Here is a 25,692-nt window from a genome sequence, read left to right as displayed (position 1 = left end):
GATCAAGCAGAATTGAAAAAGAATATTGGCTCCATACTTTCCCAGCTATTTGAACTTGGGCAAATTCCTTAACTTACATGAGATGACATTTTTCACCTTGAAATACAACCTTAGTGCTGTTGTAAAGATTCAATTGTGTAGCATATACAAAAAGCAACCAACATATATTTGTGATGCTCATTTAGAAAGAGAATACTTAAAATATCCTTTAAACATAACAGTTTGATTAAAAAAAGGTTTTTCAAGATCTCTAGTTTTTCAGTCTAATAAACATCCATTATCAGTATAGGGATAAGACATGTGCCATGTCATCTGAAAACTGGAGGGAAGAACTAAGTAGGTTTAGTATGAACTCTAGACGCCCCTGGATAGGAGTGTCAGTCCTAACACTTACTACTTCCTCTCAGATAAATTACTTACAATCTCTCCCTAATTGCTTCCTCATCTATACACAAGGATTAATACCTATCTCATAGAGTAGATGTGAATTAAAAAAAGGAATTAAACATATAAAAATATAGTAAGAACATATGAACAGTGCCTGACACATGGTAGATGCTCAATACCTGCTCATTCTCTAATTGACTGAACATCACTCGGATATATAAAGACAGAACAAATGAGACTCACATTTTCCTTTATCTTATACAAATCTGGAAACTAAAAACAGATATTCCTTTTTCTCCTTTGTGGTAGAATATATAGAACATAAAAATGGCTATTTTACTCATATTTAGGTATTTAATTCAATGACATTAAATATAGTGTTATGCAACCATCACCCATATTTATTTCCAAATCACCCAAACTCTTTACCCATTAAGCAACAACTCCCCACTTCCTAATTCCCCCCAGCCCCTGAAAACCTCTATGTTACATCTCTATTAATTTGTCTATTTTAGATTATTTTATATAAGTAGAATCATACTATGTTTGTTCTTTGTATCTGGCCTATATAACTTTGCATGTTTTCAAGGTTCATTCATGTGGTAACCTATATCAGCATTTCATTCATTATTCGGCTGAAGAATATTCCATTAAACATATATATTTTTTGTTTACTCATTCATCTCTTAATGGACATTTGGGTTGTTTTCACACCTTGACTTTTTTAAATAATGTTGCTATGAAAATTAATATAAGTAAGTACCTATTTCAGTCACTGTTTTCAATTATTTGGGGTATATATTTAGGGTAGAAGTGTTGAGTCATATGGTAATTCTGTGTTGAATCTTTTGAGGAACCACCAAAATGTTTTCCACACCAGGTGTGCCATTTTACATTCCCACCAGCAATGTACAAAATTCTAATTCCTCCAAATCCAAAGCAACAATTTGTTATTTTCTCTTTTTTTGGGTTCGTTTGGACATATTTATATCAGAGCAGGTATAAAGTGGCATCTCACTGTGGTTTTTATTTGCAATTCTCTAATGGCTAATGATGTTGAGCATGTTATCATGTGATTCTTAGCCATTTGTATCTCTTCTTTGGATAAAAGGATATTCAAGTATTTTGCCCATTTTTCAATTGAGTTCTTGGAAGGGGTTTTGTTGATCTTGAGCTGTTAATAATCCTTTAGATATTCTAGATATTAAACCTTTTTCAGATATACGATTTGTAAATATTTTCTCCATTTTGTGGGTTCCCTGTTCATTCTCTTCAGAATATTCACTGAAACACAGGTTTTTAATTTTAATCAAGTCCAGTTTATGGTTCTTACATTGTTGCCTATGCTTTTGGTGTCATATTTAAGAAATTATGACCAAATCCAAGGTCATAAAGATATACACTTACACTTTCTTTAGAATGAGAAATGGAGCCTGATGACTAAAATGCTGCAATCTCATGATAAAACATTAACAGATAAAGGGTTCCTTCTTTTTTTTTTTTTAAGATTTTATTTATTTGACAGAGATCACAAGTAGGCAGAGAGGCAGGCAGCGGAGGGGGTGGGGGCAGACTCCCTGCAGAGCAGAGAGCCTGACACTGGGATCTATCCCAGAACCCTGGGATCATGACCTGAGCCGAAGGCAGAGGCTTAACCCACTGAGCCACCCAGGTGCCCCTAAAGGGTTCCTTCTTATGGATAAGCAAAGAAAGTAGATTCTTTTATAATTTTATTTTTTTAAGATTTTATTTATTTATTTGAAAGAGAGAAAGAGACCCCAAGTAGGGAGAGAGTCAGGCAGAGACAGAGTGGGGGAAGCAGACTCCCTGCTGAGCAGAGCCCGATGCAGGCCTTGATCCCAGGACCTTGGGATCATGACCTGAGCCAAAGGCAGAGGCTTAACCCACTGAGCCACTCAGGCGCCCAGAAAGTAGTTTATAAGATGGAATCTACTCCTAATGAAGATGCTGTGAAACCTGTTGAAATGCCAGAAAAGGATTTAGAACATTACATAAACTTAGCTGATAAAGTAGCAGCAGGGTTTGGGAGGATTGACTTCAATTTTGAAAGAAGTTCTACTGTGGATAAAATGCTATCAAACATCATTGCATGCTACAGTGAAATCATTCAAGAAAGAAAAAGCAACTGATGAAGCAAATTTCACTACAGTCTTATTTTAAGGAACTGCCACAGCCACCCCAAACTTAAGCAACCAATGCCCTGATCAGTGCCAACAACATGGAGACAAGACCCTCCACCAGCAAAAAGATTATGACTCCTTGAAAGCTCAGAAGACAGCTAGCACTCTTCAAAAATAAAGTAGCTTTTAATTACAGTGTATGTACATTATTGTTTTAGACATAATGCTACTGCATACTTAGTAGACTACAATTTGGTATAAGCTTAACATTTATATGCACTGGGAAATCAGATTCATTTGACTTGCTTTACTACAATATTCACTTTACTGTGATGGTCTCAAACCTGCAAAATCTCTGAGGTATACTGCTGTATAAAACCATGTCATCTGCAGACTGAGATAGCCTGACTTCTTCTTTTAAAGCCTTTCATTTCTTTTTCTTGCCTAATTACTCTGGCTGGAATTTCCAGTACAATATCGAAGAGAAATAGCAAAAGTGGGCATCCTGGTTTTGTTCCTGAATTTAGAGGATGTTTTCAATTACCATTGAGTTTTCAATTCACCATTGAGTATTGTATTAACCATAGTTTTGTTATAAATGGGCTTTATTATGTTGAGGAAGTATCCTTCTACTCCTTGTTTATTGAGTGATTTTATCATGGAAATGTATTGGAATCACCAAATGCATTTTTTATACCAATTAAGATGATTATGTTTTTCTTCCTCCATTTTAGTAATGTGGTATATTAAATAGATCAATTTTAATATACTGAGACACACTTGCAATCAAGGAATAAATCACTTTCATATACTGCTGGCTTCTGTTCGCTATTTTGTTGAGAATTTTTGCATTTATACTCATCAAGGATATTGGTCTGTAGCTGTCTTTTCTGATAGTTCCCTGCCTGGCTTCAGAATCAGGGTAATACTGGCCTCATAGAAGTCAGGAAGTACTGTTGCCTCTTAAACATTTTGGAAGAGTTTAAGGAGGAATCATATTAACTCTTTACATGTTTGAGCAAATCCACCGGGGAAGCCATCTGGTGTCTGTCTTTTCTTTGTTGGGACGATTCGCATTACTGGTTCAATCTCCTTACTTATTTAAGTCTATTCAGATTTTCTACGTCTTCTTGGGTTCGTTTTTGTAATTTGTGTATTTCTAGGAATCTTCCCATTTTATTTAGGCTCTCCAGTTTGTTAGTGTATAATTGCTCATCATTTTCTTACAGAATCTTTTTTATTTCTACGAAGTTGGTGGTAATGTTCATGCTTAAATTTCTGAATTAGTAAATTAAGTCTTCCCTCTTTTTTTCTTAGACTACTTAAGTTTGTCATTTTTGTTAATATTTTCAGAAAAACTAGTTTTTCTCTACAGTTCTTTTTTCCGTTTCATTTATTATTGTTCTCATCATTACTGCCTTCCTTCTGCTAACTTTGGATTTAGTTTGCTCTTCTTTTTTAAGTTCCTTCAGGTATACATTTAGATTACTAATTTTAGATTTTTCTTCCTTTGTTTTTTTGGTTACATCAGATTTTTCTTCCTTTGTAATGTAAGCTTTCACAACCATGAATTTCCCTCTGAGCACTGCTTTTGTTACATCTCGTAACTTTGGTATATTGCATCCTAATTTTCATTCACTTCAAGGTATTTTCCAGTTTCTCTTATGATTTCTTATATGACCCACTGATCATATAAGAGTGTTTTGTTTAATTTCCATATATTTAGATGTTTTTGAGTTCTCCTTTTGTGACTGATTCCTAGATTTGTTTCATTGTGATCATAAAAGACACTTGCATGATTTTAATCTTTTTGAACTTACTACAGAAAATAGTCTAATCTTTTAGATTGTTTCACATGCCCTTAAAAATTATATATTTTCTGTTGTACAGTGTATTACATAGGTCTGTTAGGTATAATTGGTTTAGAGCATTGTTCAAGTCCTCTATTTCCTTGTTGATCTTCACTCTGATGGTTCTATTCTTCACTAAAATGAAGTATTAAAACCTCCAATTATTAATGGAGAACTATCTATCACTCCCTTCAAATCTTTCCACTTCTGCTTCATATATTACACTCTTAAGTACATATGTGCTTATAATTGTTCTATTTTCCTGAGGAATTGCATCAATACATAGCGAGCTTCACAGTCTGCTGCAAAACTTTTGACTTAAAATTGATTTTTTTTCTGACAATATAGCTACTCCAATTCTCTTTGGTTTTTAGCATTTGAATGGACTTTTCCACCCTTTTACTTTCAACCTCATTCTGTCTGTATCTAAAAATGAGACTCTTGGGGCACCTGCATGGCTCAGTCCGTTAAGCATCTGCCTTCAGCGCAGGTCATGATAGGAGGTACCGGAATCCAGCCCTGTATCAAGTCCTCACTCAGCAGGAAGTCAGCTTCTCCCTCTCACCCTCCCATGTCTCATGCTCTCTCTCACTCTCTCTCTCAAATATATAAATAAAAATCTTTAAAAAGAAATAAAATAAGGGGTACCTGGGTGGCTCAGTGGGTTAAGCCTCTGCCTTTGGCTCAGGTCATGATCCCAGGGTCCTGGGATCGAGCCCCACATCTGACTCTCTGCTCAGCAGGGAACCTGCTTCCCTCTCTCTCTGTGCCTGCTTGTCTGCCTACTTGTTCTCTCTGTCTGTCAAATAAATAAATAAAATCTTCAAAAAAAAAAAAGAAATAAAGAAATAAAATAAGATGAGACTCTTATAGACATTATATTCATGGTTGATTATTTTTTAATTCATTCTGCCAATCTTTGTCTTTTAGAGTTTAATCTATTTAACTTTTTTTTCTTTAAAGTAGACTCCACACCCATTATGGGGCTTGAACCCATGACCTTGAGATCAAGAACTGAATGCTTGGGGTGCCTAGCTGGCTCATTCAGAAGATCATGTGACTCTTGATCTCAGGGTTGTGAATTTAAGCCCCATGTAGAGTGTACAGATTAGTTAAAAATAAAACTTTTCTTTTTTTTTTTTAAGAATCACAAAGAAAAATAAATAAATATAAAATTTTTTAAAAGTCAGAGAGTGCCTGGCTGGCTCAGTCAGTAGAGCATGTAAATCTTGATCTTAGGGGTTGTTAAGTTCAAAGCCCACGCTGAGGGGCTCAGTGGGTTAAAGCCTCTGCCTTTGGCTCAGATCATGATCACGGGGTCCTGGGATCAAGCCCCGCATCGGTCTCTCTGCTCAGTGGGGAGCCTGCTTCCTCCTCTCTCTCTGCCTGCCTCTCTGCCTACTTGTGATCTCTGTCTGTCAAATAAATAAATAAAAATCTTTTACAAAGCCCATGCTGAGCAGGGAGCCTACTTTAAAAAAGAAAATAGGTCACATGCTTTACCGACTGAGCCAGCCAGGTGCCCTAATTAACAATCTTAACTTAAAGTAACCACTGATAGGGATTTATTTCTGCCATCAAAAAAATATTTGTTTACTGCAGGTCTTCCATGTTTTTTGTTCCTCAATTCCTCCATTACTGCATTTTTTGTATCTTATAAACTTTATGCAGTATACCATTTTATTCTCTTCCCATTACTTTCCTGCACATATTTCAGTTATTTTCTTAATGGTTACCATGGAGACTGCAATTAACATCTTAAACTTATAGTAGCCTAATCTGAATAATATAGTTTCAACAGCATACATTCTGGTCCTGTATGTCTCTACCCCTTCTACTGAAATTGTTACCACAGATTACATTTTTACACATTATATGCTCCTTAACAAAAATTTTTAATTCTTATTCTACACATCTACTTTTTTAATCACGTAAGAAAAAATAAGGAGTTACAAACCAAAAATGAAGTAAAACTGTCTTTTATATTTACTTATGTAGTTATCATGTTCTTTTTTTGTCATTCAGCTTTCAGTTACTAGTTAGTGTCCTTTTATTCGGCCTAAAGGACTCTTAGCATTTCTTGTAGGGCAGGTCTACTAACAATGAATTCCCTTGATTTTTTTTTTTTTTAAATTTATTTGACAGACAGAGATCACAGGTAGGCAGAGAGGCAGGCAGAGAGAAAGAGGAAAGAAAGCAGCCTCCATGCTGAGCAGAGAGCCCGATGTGGGGCTCGATCCCAGGACGCTGGGATCATGACCTGAGCCAAAAGCGAAGGCTTTAACCCACTGAGCCACCCAGGCACCCCGAATTCCCTCAATTTAAAAAAAAAAATTTTTTTTTTAATTTTTAAGTAACCTCTACACCCAGTGTGGGGCCTGAACCTACAATACCGAGATTGAGAATCACATGTCCACTGACTAAGCCAGGCAGGTGCCTCTCCCTCAATTTTTGTTTATCTTATTGTTGCCTTCATTATTGAAGGACAGTTTTGCCAGACACAGAATTCTTGGTTGATATTTCTTCTCTCAGCACTTTAAATACATCAATCCATTACTTTCTGGTACCCATGATTTTGTATGAGAAATCAATTGTTAGTCTTATCAAGGACCCCTTGTATGCTAGGAGTCGCTACTCTTGTTGCTGCTTTCAAGATTTTCTATTTGTCATTGGCTTTTGACAATTAACTATTATGTGTCTCATTGTAGGTCTCTTTGAAATTAAACTACTTGGAGCTCGTTGAGTTTCTTGGATATATAGATTCATATCTTTCACCAAATTTTATACATTTTGGTCATTATTTCTCCAAATATTCTTCCTGCCTCTTCCTTTCTCCCTTCTCCATCTGGGACAACCATAATACAAATCATGTTCTCCTTTATGTTATCTCACAGATCCTTTAGGCTCTATTCACTTTTCTTCACTTTTTTTCTTTCTCTTCTCAGACACAATAAGTCACTTTGTCCAACTCTAGATTCACTGATTCTTTCTTCTGCCTGTCCTCACTTAATGTTGCATTCCTCTAGCATATTTTTTAATATCAGTTATTACACTTTCCAGCTTCAGAATTACTATTAAGTTACCTTCAATAATTGCTAAATCTTTGTTGATATTCTCAGTTTTTTCATACATCACTTTCTAGAATTCTTTGTCTCAGTTGCTAGAACGTGTAGTTGTTTGTCTATGCTTTCCCTTAACTCTTGGAGCATGTTTGTAATAACTGATTTAAAATATTTGCCAACATCTGGACTTCCTCAACAATTGTTTCTATCATTTTTTTTTCTTTGAGTGAACCATTCTTTTTTTTATTTTTTTTAATTTCTTTTCAACATAACAGTATTCATTGTTTTTGCACCACACCCAGTGCTCCATGCAATACGTGCCCTCCCTAATACCCACCACCTTGTTCCCCCAACCTCCCACCCCCCGCCCCTTCAAGACCCTCAGGTTGTTTTTCAGAGTCTATAGTCTCTCATGGTTCACCTCCCCTTCCAATTTCCCTCAACTCCCTTCCCCTCTCCACCTCCCCATGTCCTCCATGTTAATCCTTATGCTCCACAAATAAGTGAAACTATATGAATTGTCTCTCTCTTCTTGACTTATTTCACTCAGCATAATCTCTTCCAGTCCTGTCCATGTTGCTACAAAAGTTGGGTATTCATCCTTTCCGATAGAGGCATAATACTCCATAGTGTATATGGACATCTTCCTTATCCATTCATCTGTTGAAGGGCATCTTGGTTCTTTCCACAGTTTGGCGACCGTGGCCATTGCCGTTATAAACATTAGGGTACAGATGGCCCTTTTTATCACTACATCTGTATCTTTGGGGTAAATACCCAGTAGTGCAATTTCAAGGTCATAAAGTAGCTCTATTTTTAATTTCTTGAGGAATCTGCACACTGTTCTCCAAAGTGGCTGTACCAACTTGCATTCCCACCAACAGCGGAAGAGGGTTCCCCTTTCTCCACATCCTCTCCAACACATGTTGTTTCCTGTCTTGCTAATTTTGGCCATTCTAACTGCTGTAAGGTGGTATCTCAATGTGGTTTTTAATTTGAATCTCCCTGATGGCTAGAGATGATGAACATTTTTCCATGTGTCTGATAGCCATTTGTATGTCTTCATTGGAGAAGTGTCTGTTCATATCTTCTGCCCATTTTTTGATATGATTATCTGTTTTGTGTGTTGAGTTTGAGGAGTTTTTTATAGATCCTGGATATCAACCTTTTGTCTGTACTGTCATTTACAAATATCTTCTCCCATTCCGTGGGTTGCCTCTTTCTTTTGTTGACTGTTTCCTTTGCTGTGCAGAAGCTTTTGATCTTAACAAAGTCCCAAAAGTTCATTTTTGCTTTTGTTTCCTTTGCCTTTGGAGACATATCTTGAAAGAAGTTGCTCAACTCTATGGTCAAATAATCTTCAACAAAACAGGAAAAAATATACAGTGGAAAAAAAGACAGTCTCTTCATAATAAATGGTGCTGGGAAAATTGGACAGCTATATGTAGAAGAATGAAACTCGAACATTCTCTTACACGGTACACAAAGACAAGCTCGAAATGGATAAAAGACCTCAACTTGAGACAGGAATCCATCAGAATCCTACAGGAGAACATAGGCAGTAACCTCTTCAATATTAGCCACAGCAACTTCTTTCCTGTTTCTTTGCATAACCTTGTGTTTTTTGTTGTTGTTTTTGAAACCTGGACATTCAGATATTATATTTTAACATGGTAACTTGTATAATCATTAAAGGTCTAGCTCGTGTTTTCAGCCAGTGTTTTGATTAATATTTCCTTGAACACAAAGAGCTTAAAAACAAAACAAAACAAAATGAAATGAAATGAAACAAAAACTAACATTTCTCCTAGACTTTACAGACTGGTTTTGTGCTGGAGTATTCCTTTAATACTTAGGCATGCCATTTACAACTCAGCCTTGGCTTTCACTTCCTGCAACAAGCCTAGACATGAGCCAGGGAAAGTTTAAGGGTTTCTCAAGGTACTTCTGAGCATGAGTCCTGCCCTGGGCATGCACATGGCTTTCTAAGTTCCCCTGTATAAACTGGCGCTTTGACTGTTCCAATTTCCCAAAGGAATTCTCTACCTGACTTTTCTTCTCAGGTATAAGGCATGACTAGCAATAATCTTTTGCCCCAAGCATCTGCAGGTTTCCATTTGCCTTACAGTGCTTCAGTCAATGCCCACTGCTTCTCGAGCCTCAGTTGGGTGAAACAGATGGAAAAACCTTTCATCAATCCTTCAAGAAGCTCCCAGTCAGGTTAGAATAGGCAAGGATGACAATTTTTTAATAAACCCTGCTTTGCTCCCTCTAGAACCAGGCTGCTATCTTCATGACTGTTGACAAGCTGGAGAGGGTAGGGAACACAAACAAGTAAAAATGCCACAAAGCTTTCCTACCATTTTTTTAACTGCCTTTTCCTTGGTTCAACATTCCTTTGGTTGCTCAAAAGCACAGATGTTTTTCCAGAGTTCTGGCAAAGTTGGTTCTAACAGTCTTCTTGTTTTTTTATGCTTCTGTTGAGTAGTTAAGATTTTAGAACTGCCTACTCTGATACTTTGCATATGTCACTCTAAATATTTATACTTAAAGACCTAAAAACTCATTATAAAGCAAGACTGAAATTTACTAATGCAACATTTATTATTTGGGTACCATTTTAATCTGAGGAGATACCTCTAGTGAATATTTCCAAATTTCTATAGAAATTCATGAATTGTATTAATTGGCTAAAATCAAATACAAGCAGTCACATAAAAGATTAATTTAATGGATATAAATTCTGAGATTTCTTTAAATACTATGGCTATCACTATCTCTTGTTTGCTGGCTGTGTTAGATGGCAATGAAATACTAGAAAAACTCAAAGAGCTTATTATTCTTAATGCTTCTCCCCTCCAAAAATGTTATTGTAGTTTTAAAAGATGTACATGACAGAAATTATATTCCACTGGTAAAATTACTTGGGAGTTATTTTTATGGAAATAAAAATACCACGATTTCAAGGTGGTATTTCACAAAGAACATATTGTTCAGCCAAAAACAGTCTGATATTTAGGTGTTTCACCTAAGTTTAAGAAACATTGTTAAGTAGAATGCAATACTTAAAATATTAAAATTTAGATCCATCAGAACTCCAAATTGAAATACTTTATGTAACTACTTTTATAAACACATAGAACTCAAAAATACATTCATGTATTTGCTAAAGTCAATTAAAATTATAGCTGTTATGACAAAAATATAAAGACATTATCATAAATACATGTATACCACTCTAAAACATTTGTCAATTTTTACTAACAGAAGAGAGGGGAAAAAACCCCAAAACCCTACAACTTTAACTGCAGGATCAACCACTCAATCAAATACTCTATTTGAAAGAGAAAAAAGAAAAAAAAATCCAAGGAAAATCCATCAATCATGAACAGTTCCATTTTAGGTCTTGTGAAACTTTTTATAATATTTCTAAATTGTTAGTTCACTAAAACTATAGCATACTCCATAGCACACCTCATCAAACATCAATGGGACATGAAATAAATTTACTGAGTGGGTGGGTCAAGGCCAACATTAATGTAACAGAATAGTATAGAACAGAAAACATTAATGTGTACTGTACATAATGCTATGTATTGCTTCACAAAACTTTTATTCTACTTTATGTATATATGAAAGCCATTCTCTTTCTACTATACCACAACACTATTCCATCAGAAAAAAAGAAGCTAAAATAAGACACACCCTGCTACAGTACACTGAGCATAGGAAAGTATTATATATAGAAAAGTATACACAAGAAAGTATACTGAAATGAGGTTCCTTTATAGTTCCTTAATGTAATTTAATTACTTAAGAAAGTTACTTATGGATGAAAAAGATTTAGATTTTTTTAATACTTTTATCAGGATTATTACCTCACATATAACTATAAATCAGAAACTATAAAAATCTGAATTAAACATGTAATTTATCATAAATTAGTTGTAGAGAAGATTTAACATAACTAATTTCAAAGTTGTAAAGACAGATAAATTCATGATCCTTGACTGGCATATTTAAGTCTAGCTCCTTAAAGGACTTTTTATTTTCCCTCTATTTCAACCATAACTATGGATCTTATTATCATAGGAATATCCTTAACGGTCTGCTCAACTGGTACCTATTCATATTATATCATATTTAAATATACAACAAATTTAGTCCATTTCTTCATAAATACACACACCTTTAAAAATGTTTCATTGTAAAATATAATTTACTGGGACATTTATATCACAAAAAAGTCATACCATGTCAGTAAAATTTATAATTCCCCCTTAAAGATTATTTTGTACTAATACATTTAAGAACTCAATATTGCAGGGCACTTGGGTGGCTCAGTCGGTTCAATGTCTGCCTTCGGCTCAGGTCATTATCTCAGGGTTCTCAGATCAAGCCCTGCGTTGAGCTCCCTGCTCAGTGGGGAATCTGCTTCTCCCTCTCCCTCACCCCTCCCCACTGCTCATGTACATGCTCTCTCTTTCAAATAAATAAATAAAATCTTAAAAAAAAAAAAAAAAAAAAAAAACTCCATGCTGCTAGTGAGTAATCCTATATATAACAGAAATGGATCAGGACAAATATTAAACCAAATAACACTGCTATTGCCCAATTTCCCTCTGCAGACAAAGCAGACTTCCATATACATTTTAGCATTCTAATATATAAATTAGACTGACACACCCAGTACTATTTAGGACAGAATATTCTCAAATTTCATCTAATACCAAGCTTTCAGTTAATTCATATGTAGTGTTTAAATTAAGGGCTTTTCAATTTATTTCTAAGCTCATCTCAGATCAGATTTAAATCTAGGCCTTTACTGATACTCAGCTTTTATTGGGAAAAGTCAAAAAAGCACCCCAATTCTGAATTTAAACATTAATCCTGACAAAGTTCTTGAATGAAATTATTAATTCTTTCTTCCAAAAATGTCTGCCAAAGGAACGGTAGGTAGAATGGCAAATGTGCATGGCCTCTGCCCTCACAGAGCAGGTCCCTTTATTCAAGGTCTTTCAAAGGAGATCTTTAGTCTAGTGGAGTGGAATACTGGAAAAATGGAAGAGATTTTGAAGAACCCAGGTTTTAAATCCCAACTCCATCATTTGCTAAACATTAGGTAAGTTAATTAAATCTCTCTAAGCCTTAATTTCTTCCTTCACAAAATGACTTTAATACAAACTATTTCACAAAGTTATTTCAGGGGTTAAATGCTAAAATATAGTAAGTGTCTACTATAATAGTGGGAACATTACTAAATATTCATAAATTCAGGGCCTGGCACATGGAATCCATTCAATATTCACTGAATAAATAATCCACTCTGAGACAAGAAATCTTAAATGCCATTTCCAAAAGAAGTGCATCAAAGAAAAAACACAAGTAACAGTATTTTTAATACAATTATTGGTCTAAATATAGATAATCACCACCCTTTACTTCATTTTATACTCTTTAATTTAGACTTCATTTATGCCTTAAAACATATATTTTAAAGCACATAAGCAAATCATCTAGTAACATAAAGGAGGAATTAAAAGTTAATTTTTAAAATGTCATGCTGACCCGAACTGCACACTACTAGTACCTAAAGCAAAATTTGGTATAAAATTTAAGTAACAAAAGAATAAATAAATGGCTTGTCACAGAAGTTCAAGCACTCACTACAAAACACAACAAAGTTAACTTATCAGTTATAACCATGACATTCTAGTTCACTAAAATAAACATTTATGGGTACAAAAAAAAAGATGGCTTATTCTAGTCTCTGCACATTATTTTTAACATAATAATCTTTTAAAGTAAACATTTTTAGTTAATCAGAGTAAAATCATTTTATAGATGCTAAAATTTACCTGTTTGAGTCCTTCATCAGTAAGTTTGTCCTGGTTGCCTACATGAACTTTCTGAAGTAAAGGACAGTGAGAGGCAACCGCAATAATAGAAGTGTCAGAAAGCTGTTTACACCTGTAGGCTGTATATCTAAGAAGTCCAGGACACTTAAATGCTAGAACACATACGCCAGTATCAGACATACTGCGACAATCAGAAATGTTGATTTCAATTATATTCTGACTTCTTGATGCAATTTTTTCCAATAATTCATCAGTGACCTATGAGAGAAAAAAAGCAATAAATTTAAAATTTTGCTACAAAAAACTTACTTTCTATTCTTTTATTAAATTTTCCCTAATAAGTAATATAATAGCATAATCAAAAGAAAACCTGATTTAATATTAAAGCATAACAAGAACTGTGGTATAATACAAAATACATACTTGGTCTTTTTCCCAGTTCCTAGAACAGAGCTCCTAAAACTCTTGGGAGTTTCCTGATTAAGAGGAGTCTCTTTTCTTATTCATAACAAGCCCCTTTTGACCACACAGGAGTTTGTACTAATGAAATGACTTAAGTTGAGGCTCCCCAAAAGCTTCATGTTGGGGTCTGGTCACCAGAAAGACCAAACACCATGTGATTAGAGGGTGGTAACTTTCGGCTCCAAATCCTGACTTCCTAGGAGGGTAGGTGAGCTAGAGATTGGGTTATAAAAACACTTGAACATTGAGATTTGAAGAGCTTCTGGTTAGTGAACACCTTAAAGTACTGGGAGGGTGACATGCCCACAGACCACATGGAAGCACCACATCCTCTCCTCTCCCTCTCCCGCTCCACAACTTATGTTGTCCTATGTATCTTTTCCACCTGGCCAGTCCTGAGTTGTATCCTTTACAATAAACCAGTAAATATAAGTATTTTCCTGAGTTCTGCAAGTCAGTCTAGCAAATTACCAAACCTAAGAAAATGGTCAAGGGAACTCCTGAATTAACAGCTAGTCAGTAAGAAGTACCGGGGGCTCCTGGGACTTGAGACAGGCCTGCGAAGTGGAGACAGTCTTATGGGACTAAGCCAATAACCTGTGAAGCTTTGCACTAACCCCAGGAGTTACTTTCAGAATTGAACTGAATTCTTGGGACACCCAGCTATTGTCAGAGATTTTGTTAGAATGAAAAACTCCACACATTTGGTGTTGGAAGTGCTGTCGAAAACACCAAGCAAGAATATATGTGTTAGTTTTCCTTAAAATCTTAAAGATCTGTCCTTACTAGGAAAGTTACTTTAACTTTCAAACTCACCAAAAACTCCCCATAAATGAAACTGTATTGAGATTTTAAATGTTTTGTCTATTTTTAGCCCAGCATATAGTGTATATCAGTCATCATGCTCTTATGAATTATAATTTATTATACCTAATCAATTAGGAGATACCTGCCACAAAATATAAATTTTAATTTTACTACTTACTTCAGAATACTAACACATATATACTAATTCATAGATAAGAAAACACAACATTTTGTTTTTCAGCACACCAAAGATTACATAAAAATGTCCATATCAAATAGCTCTTATCAGAAAACTCCAAACTAAATACAAGTAACATTAAAATTCATGTGGTTAAAAACTCACATGGTCATCTGAATTTCAAACATAATTTTTAAAAAATCAACCTCTACATATTCCCTACCCAATCACGGAATGAATAAATCACAGGGATGAAAGGTACAGCATAGGGAATACAGTCAATGGTGTGGCAATCACTGTATAGTGATGAGTGCAGCACAACATCCAGAATTGTCAAAGCACTATATTATATACCTGACACCTGACACTAACGTTAACATTGTACATCAGGTAAACTTCAACAAAAAATAAATAAATAAAAATTTAAAAGAAAACAAAGTTAGTATTATTCAAGTTCCTTGAAGACAAATAATGATGAAAGAAAATGCACATGATGAAATTTAGAACAGAAGAAAGAACTGGAGTGTTCAGGAATACTAAGTAAGAGCCAAGTTTGCAACTACCTTTATACTTGGGAAAAGCAAAAAAAAAAAATGTAGACAGTTACCTTCAAAGCTAAAACTCTGGCATACCTCCCCTTCTATTTTTATTGTTTTTCATCTCCAGACCTAACTACCAGTAGGGGTGAAAGGCTATTCTTGGTCTGAGTTTATAACAAATAGCTCAGATATCCAAGACTAATGAAGTAACGAGCCAATGTATTATTTCACATTACTTCTTTCCACTCTTCCTGCCACAATTAGCTAAATACTCACCATTTTCGTAGACACAAATTTCACGGACCCAAGCAGGGAAATAACTAATTCTGTAATTATTTCAACCTCTAACCAATGAGGCAGAAAAATAAATAGGAACTTACATACTCAGGAATTTGCTTATTTTGTTTAAAGTGAATGAGTTATACACACACACACACACACACACACACACACACACGAACTACCAGTGGTATGATGAATTTGGCTTGTACGAACTTACAAGAGCCTGTAACATGTACCTATTTCCAAATCAGTGACATCATTGCATTCAGTGATACCACATTGGTAGCCTGAAATAGGCCATGGTGGGAGCATCTGTACCACAAAAACCAGCAAATACTATAATACACAGCTTTCTATTTGTTTGTTTTGAAAGCTAGTTATTCAACATGTATCAGCACACCACTACCTAAAAATATCATGGAAGGATTTGGAGCAGGTTCAGCACTCCAATAAAATCGTATTCTTTTTGGATATTTTTATGTATTCCTAATACAAAATACTAACAACCAAGTCTAAAAGAAGAATCCAACAAGTACAACAAATTATATGAAATAAACACTACTAATTCTATCTTTTTTCCTAATTTATGCCACCATATAGACACACACTAGGCAGCCAGGCAATAAAGAAGACTGGAAAATTAAAACAAGATACATTAGTCCATTCTGCTTCTAAATCTTCAACTATAAAAACTGTGTAAGAATATTTATACTAGGGGCACTTGGGTAGCTCAGTAGGGTAAGCCTCTGCCTTCGGCTCAGGTCATGATCCCAGAGTCCTGGGATCAAGCCCCACATCGGGCTCTCTGCTCAGCAGGGAGCCTGCTTCCCCCCTCTCTCTCTGCCTGCCTGTCTACTTGTGATCTCTCTGTCAAATAAATAAAATCTTGACAAAAAAATTATACTATTCACCTATAACAATAGTATAAGAATACTATTAATAGTGTAATAATAATATGTTAAAAGGAATAATAATAGTATTAACTCATAACAATGTTAGAAGGATAAAATCCTTTAGTATGTGTAAAGCTCATAGAATAGTACATGGCATGTCAGCAGTACTATATAAACATTTGCCATCATTTTCTACTGTTAAACCCCTCCCCCAAAAAAGGTGAAAAGTTTAATAACTTTCTTTGAAAGTAAAGAAAAAAGGGAGAAGATATAGAGGAAGATTAAGAAGCAACCCAAAATTACCAATCCACATTAAAAAATATCTTCACCACAAAACCTAGCTTTAACATGATTCGCACACAAAAAAATTACTAAACATGTAATTATAAATTACAGTAAATTGAACTATCTTGAAAACTACAACATGAAATAAGTTATTTCTGAAGAGGAATAAAGACATTTTTTGAGGAGGTCAAAGTGAGTTTCTTAGAATTAGATTCCATACCTGCTGACGACTACTAAGATCCAGCTGCTTCCAAAACTGGAAATCTAAACAAAGGTCACGCCAGTACTTGCAAACCAATGAGGCAGAAAGGCAACGCTCATCCAGGGATAAATTGGAAAATATCTGTAAATAAAAAAGGAACCGCATAATATGTACTAATCACTTTAAAGGCACAGGAAAAGATTCTTATTAGTTAGAAAAAATTAACTTTTGAAACAGAAAACCATCTTGAATATAAGGGCCATTATTAGAAAAGTCATTGTTAAGGAGTAGCCTAAAGAGGAAGTACAGTGAAGCTAAGAATATGTGCTAATATCACCTTTCATGTAAAAGGAGGGAGTGGGGAAGCAGAGGGAACAACACAAAGAGAAAGTTTGCCAATATTTAGAAGAAGAAAAAAAAAAAGGATGGGCTGGAGAAGCCAAAAACTAATAAAAATGCTTACTTTTAGGGAAAAGGAGAAAAGATTAGTAAGGGAAGGATGAAAGTGAGACTATTTTAAAGGGATGTAGTTTTACAGTTTTGACCTTGGAACCTGGTGAATTTTCATATAATTTTTTTAAAGAATGATGAAAATAAATCATAAGACATTTTACCTCCATCATATTTTTTTCCAGAAATTCATGACCCCAATCAAAACCTGAGAAAAATATCATATATTCTAACTATGGAACAGCCTAAAAAATACCTGATAAGAACTTCTCAAAAAAATTCAAGGTCAGAAAAACAAGGAAAGATGGAGAAATTATCATAGATCAGGGGAGAATAAGGAGAAATGACAACTAATGCAATCCTGAATTGGAAAAACATCAATAGGAGGACTATACTGATACTGATTTTACAGTTTTGGTCAATGTACCACGGTAAAGTAAGATAATTAAATTAGGGAAAATTGAAAACAGTTAAGGAATATACAGGAAACTATACTATCTTTGCAACTTTTCTAAGATTATTCTGAAATAAAAGGCTTATTTTTAAAAGAGATTTAAAAAGTTAAAATCACAAAAAGATGGATTAGGACCAATATAGAATCTTTATAGTTAAGATATGTACCAACAAATACAATGTGTGGACCATACTGAAATCCTTAACTGAACTGACTATGAGAAGATTGTTCTGAGACAATCAGATAAAACTCAACACAAAATAGATACTAGATGATTTAAAGAAAATTAATCTTCACTTTTTAGGTATTGATTATATAGTGGCTATATCCATACTGTAGTTATATTGTGTTTTAAAAGCTATAATGCATTTTAGTAAATAATGCATTTTAGTTATATACTTAAGAGTCTGTAACTAAAAGCTATCTAGAATTTGCTTTCAGATACTTTATCAAAAACAAAGTTGGTGAAAGAAACAAGAAAGAAATAATATTGAAAACTATTAAAACTGGTTGAATGATACATGGCAGGGGCCATGTCCATTATATTTTCTACTTTGGTCTGTATATGAAAGTTTCCATAATATTAAGTGAAAATTTTAATAAGAACATATGCTCTAACACTAAACTGTCTTATGCTAGATTTAAATCATGGCTCCACCATTTATTATCTATGTAACCTCATGCAAATTACCTAATCTCTCTGTACCTCAATCTCCTTATCTTTACTTTTTGAAGATTTTATTTATTTGAGAGAGACAGAACAAGCAAGCACGAGTGGCGGAGGGGCAAAAAGAGAGGGAGAAGCAGACTCCCCACTAAGCAGGCGGCCAGACACCGGGGCTCAATCCCAGGATGCTGAGATCATGACCTGAGCCAAAATCAGATGCTTAACCAATTCAGTCACCCAGATACCCCAACTTCCTGATCTTTAAAATAGGGATAATATAGTATTGACCTGACAGAGTTACCGCAAGGACCAAACAAGTATAGATAAAGTTTGGGGGGAAAGGTCTGGAACAGAGTTAAGCAGTATATAAATGATTCCTATCACAACTATGATCTAAAATAGAAACCTCCAGGAAACAAAAGTTGTAGACATCTAAGCTTAAAACTCTACTATGCTTAAATCTTTAACCTGGGGAAAATAACTACTTCCTCTTCACAACTATCATTCCTCTTCCAACGGTCTAGTGAGAAATAAAAAATATATTTAAGAATCACAAGGAAAGATGGAGTTAAGCCCACTAAAGCCTCTCACACCCACTCATAACAACACAAAAAGCAATTAACTCAGGACTCTAAAAGGTTAATAACAGATGGACCAGGGAGGTGAGCCAAAACTTACAGAATGACTAATAAAAGTAATGAGTTTCCTGAGGTTTTTTCCTTTTACCTCCCATCATGGAACAGGATGACCCCTATGCAAAAGTGTATGTTAGGCACAATAAAATACAGAGAGAAAGCCATTTTTCTGGACAGAATGTGATCCAGAGATTATGAGAAAAATCCTTGTTTTGGGTTTTCTCTTCTTTCCCTTTTCTCTTTTTCTCTCTGCTGGCCAAGTCCCAAATACAGCCTCAGTCACAGAGCTGCAATGTGGCAGCTATGTAGGCACCTAAAACCCTGAAAGTGAAACCATCTTTCCAGCCAGTAGAACCAGCAAAGAGAACTCTGTGGACCAAAGAGTGTGAAAGGAATCCTCACTACCTTTTTGTTAACATTCCACCATAAAAGTAGCCCCGGGGGCACCTAGGTGGCTCAGCTAGTTAAGCATCTGACTCTTGGTTTCAGCTCAGGTCATGATCTTGGGGTCATGGAAACCAGCCCGCATCACACTACATACTGGGCAGGAAATCTCCTTAGGATTCTCTCTCTCCCTTTCCCTTAGCCCCTCCCCCTATAAAGCAAATAAATTTTTAAAAATTAAAATAAATGTAGCTCCAGTTATACAAAACTGATAGCAGCAGAGGCAGCTCTAACTCTGAAAGAAACTCTATCTTTCCAGTCAGAGAACCAAGAAAAGAGGCCTCTAAGTTAAAGAGTGTGAAGGAAGGATGAGAAAAGAAGACCCTTAAACTCTTAACTCTGTGTATAAAGTGACAAAAATCCCAAGTTAACCACAAAGCTGTATGTGTACAGAAGAAAACCAAAGTAGTACAGCAAAGTCTTTTAAAACTGAGCCAAAACTGTAATTACAGGCCAAGGAAGAGAAATTTCAGTCTAAATGTAACAATGCTGGGGCACCTGGGTGGATTAGTCAATTAAGCATCTGCCTTCAGCTCAGGTCATGATCCTATCAGAGTCCTGGGATTGAGCCACATGTCCAGATCCCTTCTCAGTGGGGAGTCTGCTTCTCCCTCTTCCTCTGCTTCCACCTCTGCCATTTGTGTGGGCTCTTGCTCTCTCTCTCAAATAAGTAAAATCTTTAAAAAATGTTTAAAAATAAATAAAACCAAAAAATTTAAATAAACAAACAAACAAACAAATAAATAAATAAATAAATAAAACAATGCTGAGCCCTGACAAACCTAATGAAAGCCATGGATCTAGACATTCATAAACTCAGTGAACACCAATAAAATTAACTCAAAGACTCTATACCCAGACATATTATAATCAAATTGTCAGAAAACAAAGAGAGAACCCTGGAAGTAGCAAGAGAAAAGTAATTCATTATGTACAAAGGAGTCTCAATAAGGTGAACAACTTATTTCACATCAGAAACTATGTAAGCCAAAAGGCAATGAGATAACATATAGTGCTCAAAGAAAGTACTCTATATATAGCAAAACTATTCTCCAAAAATGATGGAGAAGTTAGAATATATCTAGATAAACAAAAACTGAGGGAGTATGGCCCCTAGCACCCCTTTTATTTTCTACATGACTGAAAAGGCAACTATATAAAATAATAATTATAAATCTCTATGAATGGGCACAAAGCCCACATAAAAGTGTAAGTTGTAACAATAACAACATAAATATAAGAACAAAGTTTTTATATACCATGAAACTATATTGGTATTCGTAGTTTAAGTGTCTGACAATAATTTTCACTTTAGTATGTCTAATATTAAGCTTTTAATTGCCATGACACCCATTTCAAAAAAAAAAACACATCCTGAGTAAACATATTGCCAACTGTATGACATAACTACTAAAAAAACAACAAAAGGAACTAGGTTCTTACCACCCATTAACGTCTTTCAGAAAACTCCAGGTAACTTAGATAACTGACTGCTTGAGTAACCCTGTTTCTCCCTTCTCATGACCTAATTCCTGCTTTTCTGCTTTAAATTAGCCAACAGAGAGTAAACCTGCAAAACCCTTGACATTCCACCCTTGAACTCTAAAAAGGGCAGAGCCGCAAGACTACTCTTTCTCTCCACCCTCAACGTGCCTAGATGATGCCTGGTGTGTAACATATGTTATAATAAGAACCAGAAGACCTGGCCCAGCTATTAATAGGGGCTCTGGTAGCAGAAATGTCTGTTTAACATGCCATAAGTAATGTGTGCCTAGACAAACACTACAGGCATTTCTGACAGGGGGTACTACCATCAGTACGCTCAAGATAAACAGAACAGTATTAATTCAAACTAGAATGTTGTAAATTATGGTGTTAATTATAACCCCACAACAAATATTAAGAAAGTAACTAAAAATATATATAAAATGTGTATTTATGTATATATTCATACACACATACATACACTAGAAAAGAAGGTAATCAAAATAGTACACTAAAAATGTCTAATACAAATGGAGCAATGGAGAAATTGATAAACAAAAAGTATAAGACAAAGAAAAATAAGAAAATGGTGAAAGTCTTTCCTTATCATAATTACATCAAATATAAAAACATCAAACTCTCCAACTTAGAAATAGAGAATGAAGTAATGAAACAAGAAGATGGTCAGGGTCACCTGAGTGGCTCAGTGGGTTAAAGCCTCTGCCTTCAGCTCAGGTCATGATCCCAGGGTCCTGGGATCAAAGAGCCCCTCATTGGGCTCTCTGCTCAGCAGGGAGCCTGCTTCCCCCTCTCTCTCTGCCTGCCTCTCTGCCTACTTGTGATCTCTGTCTGTCAAATAAATAAACAAAATCTTTAAAAAAAGAAAAAGATGATCAAATTACATAGTATCTATAAAAGACTCACTTTAGATCTAAGGACACACATGTGTTAAAAGTAAAAGAATGGAAGAATGTATTCTATCCAAATAGTAAAGAACTGTAGTGTCCACACTTTTGTCAGGCAAAATACACTTAAAAACAAAAATTGTTATGAGACAGAAAATTACAGAATGATAAAAGGATAAATCCACTAAAAAAGATATAATAATTACATATGTATGTGTAACAAAAGAAGTCCAAAATAGGTGATTCAAAACCTGACAGAACTTAAGGGAAAAATAAACAGCTCTACAATACTTAGAGACTTCAACACAACATTTCAATAATGGATAAAACAACCAGACAGAAGATAAATGAGGAAAATGAAAATCTGAACACTTAAACCAAGTAGGCCAACAGATATTTTTATACAACACTCCATCCAACAACAGAATATACATTCTTCTCAAGTGAACATGGATAAACTGTCAGTCACAAATCAAGTCTCAATAAATTTTAAAAGACTGAAATCATAGCAAGTATCTTCTCTGAAACACAATAGTATGAAATCAGAAATCAGTAACAAAAGGAAATCTGGAAATGTCTGGAAATTAAAGAACACACTTGAAAACAACCAATAAGTAAGAAGAAATCAGAGGGAAAAACAAAAAACATTTTAAGATAAATGAAAACAAAAATACAACATCCCAAAATTTATGGAATACAGTTGTAAATAACTGTATTAAAAAGAACAAAAATCTCAAACTAATAACCTAACCTCCCAACTTACAGAACTACAAAGAGGAAACTAAATACAGGCCAAGCAGAAAGAAGAAATTAAAAATCAGAGCAAATAAAAAATATGGACTAAAAAGATAATAGAAACAATGAAAACAGAAGTTAAATCCTTGAAAAGATCAACAAAACTGAAAAACCTTTACCAGACTAAAAAGAGAAAATACTCAAGTTACTAAAATTATGAATGAAAATAGAGATATTATTACCAAATTTACAGAAATAGAATTATATAATACTATGCCAACTAAATAACCTAGATGAAATGGACAAATTCCTAGAAGGCATACAAAGTACCAAAGAACTGACTCAAGAAGAAATAGAAAATCTGAATAGAAATATAAGAAGTAGAAAGATTAAACCAGTAATCAAAAAACTTCCAACAGGGATGCCTGGGTGGCTCAGTTGGTTAAGCAGCTGCCTTCATTCAGCTCAGGTCATGATCCCAGCGTCCTGGGATGGAGTCCCACATCAGGCTCCTTGCTTGGCAGGGAGCCTGCTTCTCCCTCTGCCTCTACCTGCCACTCTGTCTGCCTGTGTTCACTGTTGCTCCTCTCTCTCTGACAAATAAATAAATAAAATCTTAAAAAAAAAAAAAAAACTTCCAACGAAGAAAGCTAAGGAACAGAGGAAATAATTAGTGATACATTTGAAGAGCTAAGACTAATCCTTAAATTCTTCTAACGTGGATGATGAGTAACACTTCCTAACTCATTCTATGAGGTCAGCTTTACCCTGATACTAAAGCCAAACAAAGGCATCACAAGAAAATTATAGACCAATGCCCCTTACGAATACAGATGCAAAAATCTTCAACAAAATATCAGCAAACTGAATCCAGTACATATTAAAGCATTATATACCACGGTGAAGTAGGATTTACCCCAGGAATGCAAAAGTGGTCCAAATGTAGAAATAAACCCATTTAAAACATACCATATTAATAAAATGAAAGGGGTTTTTTGGTATCAGATTTTTATTTTATTACCTATGAATTCCACCCCCTCCTCCAGTAGATCAAGAAGGCAATACAACAGCATTTTTGACAGTTTGCATTCCTTTTGGAATATACAAGTTTCCATCCGTTTCATTGCTTTTCAAACTAAAGCACATCTTTTAGCACTTCTTGTAGCTGAAATGAGTTGATGAACATTTTCTCAGGTTTTGTTCATAACACATTATTTTTTATTTCTTTTTTTCCTTTTTTCCTAAGACAACTGTTGAGTATACACAGAATTGAGTGTATATACAGGTTTTTTGTGGGGTTTTTTCCACTCATCACTGGAAAAATGTTGGTTCAATATTCTCTAAAATCCATTATTTCTGAAGCTATGAATCCTTTGAAATATTGTTCCATTTATATACAGCACTATCTTCCTCTCACTGCTTTTAGATGTTATGAATTGGTTGTGTGTGGTTTTTTTTTTTTTAATGCCATCTCAACAGATGCAGAAAAATCACTCGACAAAATCCAATACCCTTTCTTGATAAAAATACTTAGGAAACCAGAAATAAAAGGAATCTTCCTTAACTTGGTAGACAGCACATCTATTAAAAACACATAGCTAACATTGATGGTGAAGGACAGAACATTTTCCCCTGAGATGAGGAATAAGACAAGGATGTCTGCTCTCTCCATTATATTAGAGATTCCAACCTGGGCAACTATTCAAGAAAAAGAAATGAAAGGCATCCACGAAAGGAAGAATTAGAATGTTCTCTATTCACAAATATCATGATCTTTCTTATATATAAAAAATCCTAAAGAACGCACAAAAAAATTTAGAGCTAATAAGCAAATATTTCCACATATTAACAGTGAATAATTCAAAATGCAATTTAAAAATCATTTCCATTTATAATAACACCAAAAAAATGAAATACTCTTCTTATAGATTCCATTTCTTCATATTGAGATTCACCATTTATTTGTCGAGTCAGTGTCCTATTTTTTGCTATAATTTGAATACTTCCATTTTTTAACATGTTTATAGTTTTGTCCTTTAAATCTAATATCTGAGCCCACTCATAGTTATTTTCTTTACTTTTTTTTTTTTTTTTAGGATTTTATTTATTTACTTGTCAGAGAGAGAGAGAGAGAGAGAGAGACAGCACAAGCGAGCACAGGCAGACAGAGCAGCAGGCAGAGGCAGAGGGAGAAGCAGGCTTCCTGCCAAGCTAGGAGCCCGATGTGGGACTCAATCCCAGGATACTGGGATCATGACCTGAGCCGAAGGCAGCTGCTTAACCAACTGAGCCACCCAGGCGTCCCCATAGTTATTTCCTATTAACATTTTTTTCTTAGTATAGGTCACATTTTTCTGTCTCCTGACATATCTCATAGCTTTTTGTTAAAAACTAGACATTTTAGGATGTCCCTCTCACTTCTCCCTCTCACTCATGCTCTCCCTGTCACTCATGCTCTCTCCTCTCTCTCTCTCTCTCTTCTTCTCTCTAAAGTAAGTAAATAAAATCTTTTTAAAAAATAAATAAATAAAGATATTTTAGGGGCACCCAGGTGGCTCAGTTGGTTAAGCATCCAACTCTTGATTTCAGTTCAGGTCTTGATTTCAGGGTCATGAGCTCAAGCCATGAGTTCAAGCCCAGTCTTGGTCTCAGGGTGATAAGTTCAAGCCCTGTAGTAGGCTCACAACCCTGAGATCAAGAGTCACATGCTCCACCAACTCAGCCAGCCAGCCACCCCCCACCGAATTTTTTTGACATTTTAATTTCCCTGGCCTTAAACTGTGGGATCTATGTCCCCTGCAGTGTTGATATCTCTGCTCAGGTTTTAATACTTACATACTTTTTTACTCTGGCTTCCAATGGAGGTTACCCTGTTTGCATAGCTTAATTGTCTGTGCAAAGGTATGCTCATACATCTCAAACCTGCTCTTCAATCTGTGCCTGGGATGAGAAGAGCACATTCAAGGCTTAG

The 25,692-nt window shown here is 35.0% G+C and overlaps 1 protein-coding gene across 2 annotated transcripts in view; it reads right to left on the bottom strand.

The window, feature by feature from the left end:
- FBXL17 (F-box and leucine rich repeat protein 17) overlaps positions 1 to 25,692 on the bottom strand; it is a 503,519-nt gene that overhangs the window by 465,698 nt on the left and 12,129 nt on the right. For both annotated transcript variants that reach the window (XM_082723749.1, XM_082723750.1), the window contains exons 2-3: positions 16,965 to 17,087; positions 13,299 to 13,556 (exon numbers count right to left, since the gene is read on the bottom strand). In XM_082723749.1, the coding sequence (XP_082579875.1) occupies positions 13,299 to 13,556; positions 16,965 to 17,087 (381 nt within the window). The remainder of the gene's footprint in view (positions 1 to 13,298; positions 13,557 to 16,964; positions 17,088 to 25,692) is intronic.

This window comes from Mustela nivalis, assembly GCF_964662115.1.
Source record: "Mustela nivalis genome assembly, chromosome: 3".
NCBI classification, from domain to species: Eukaryota; Metazoa; Chordata; class Mammalia; order Carnivora; family Mustelidae; genus Mustela; species Mustela nivalis.
Note: the sequence above shows the minus strand (reverse complement) of the source record. Positions and strands in the feature narration are given on the sequence as shown.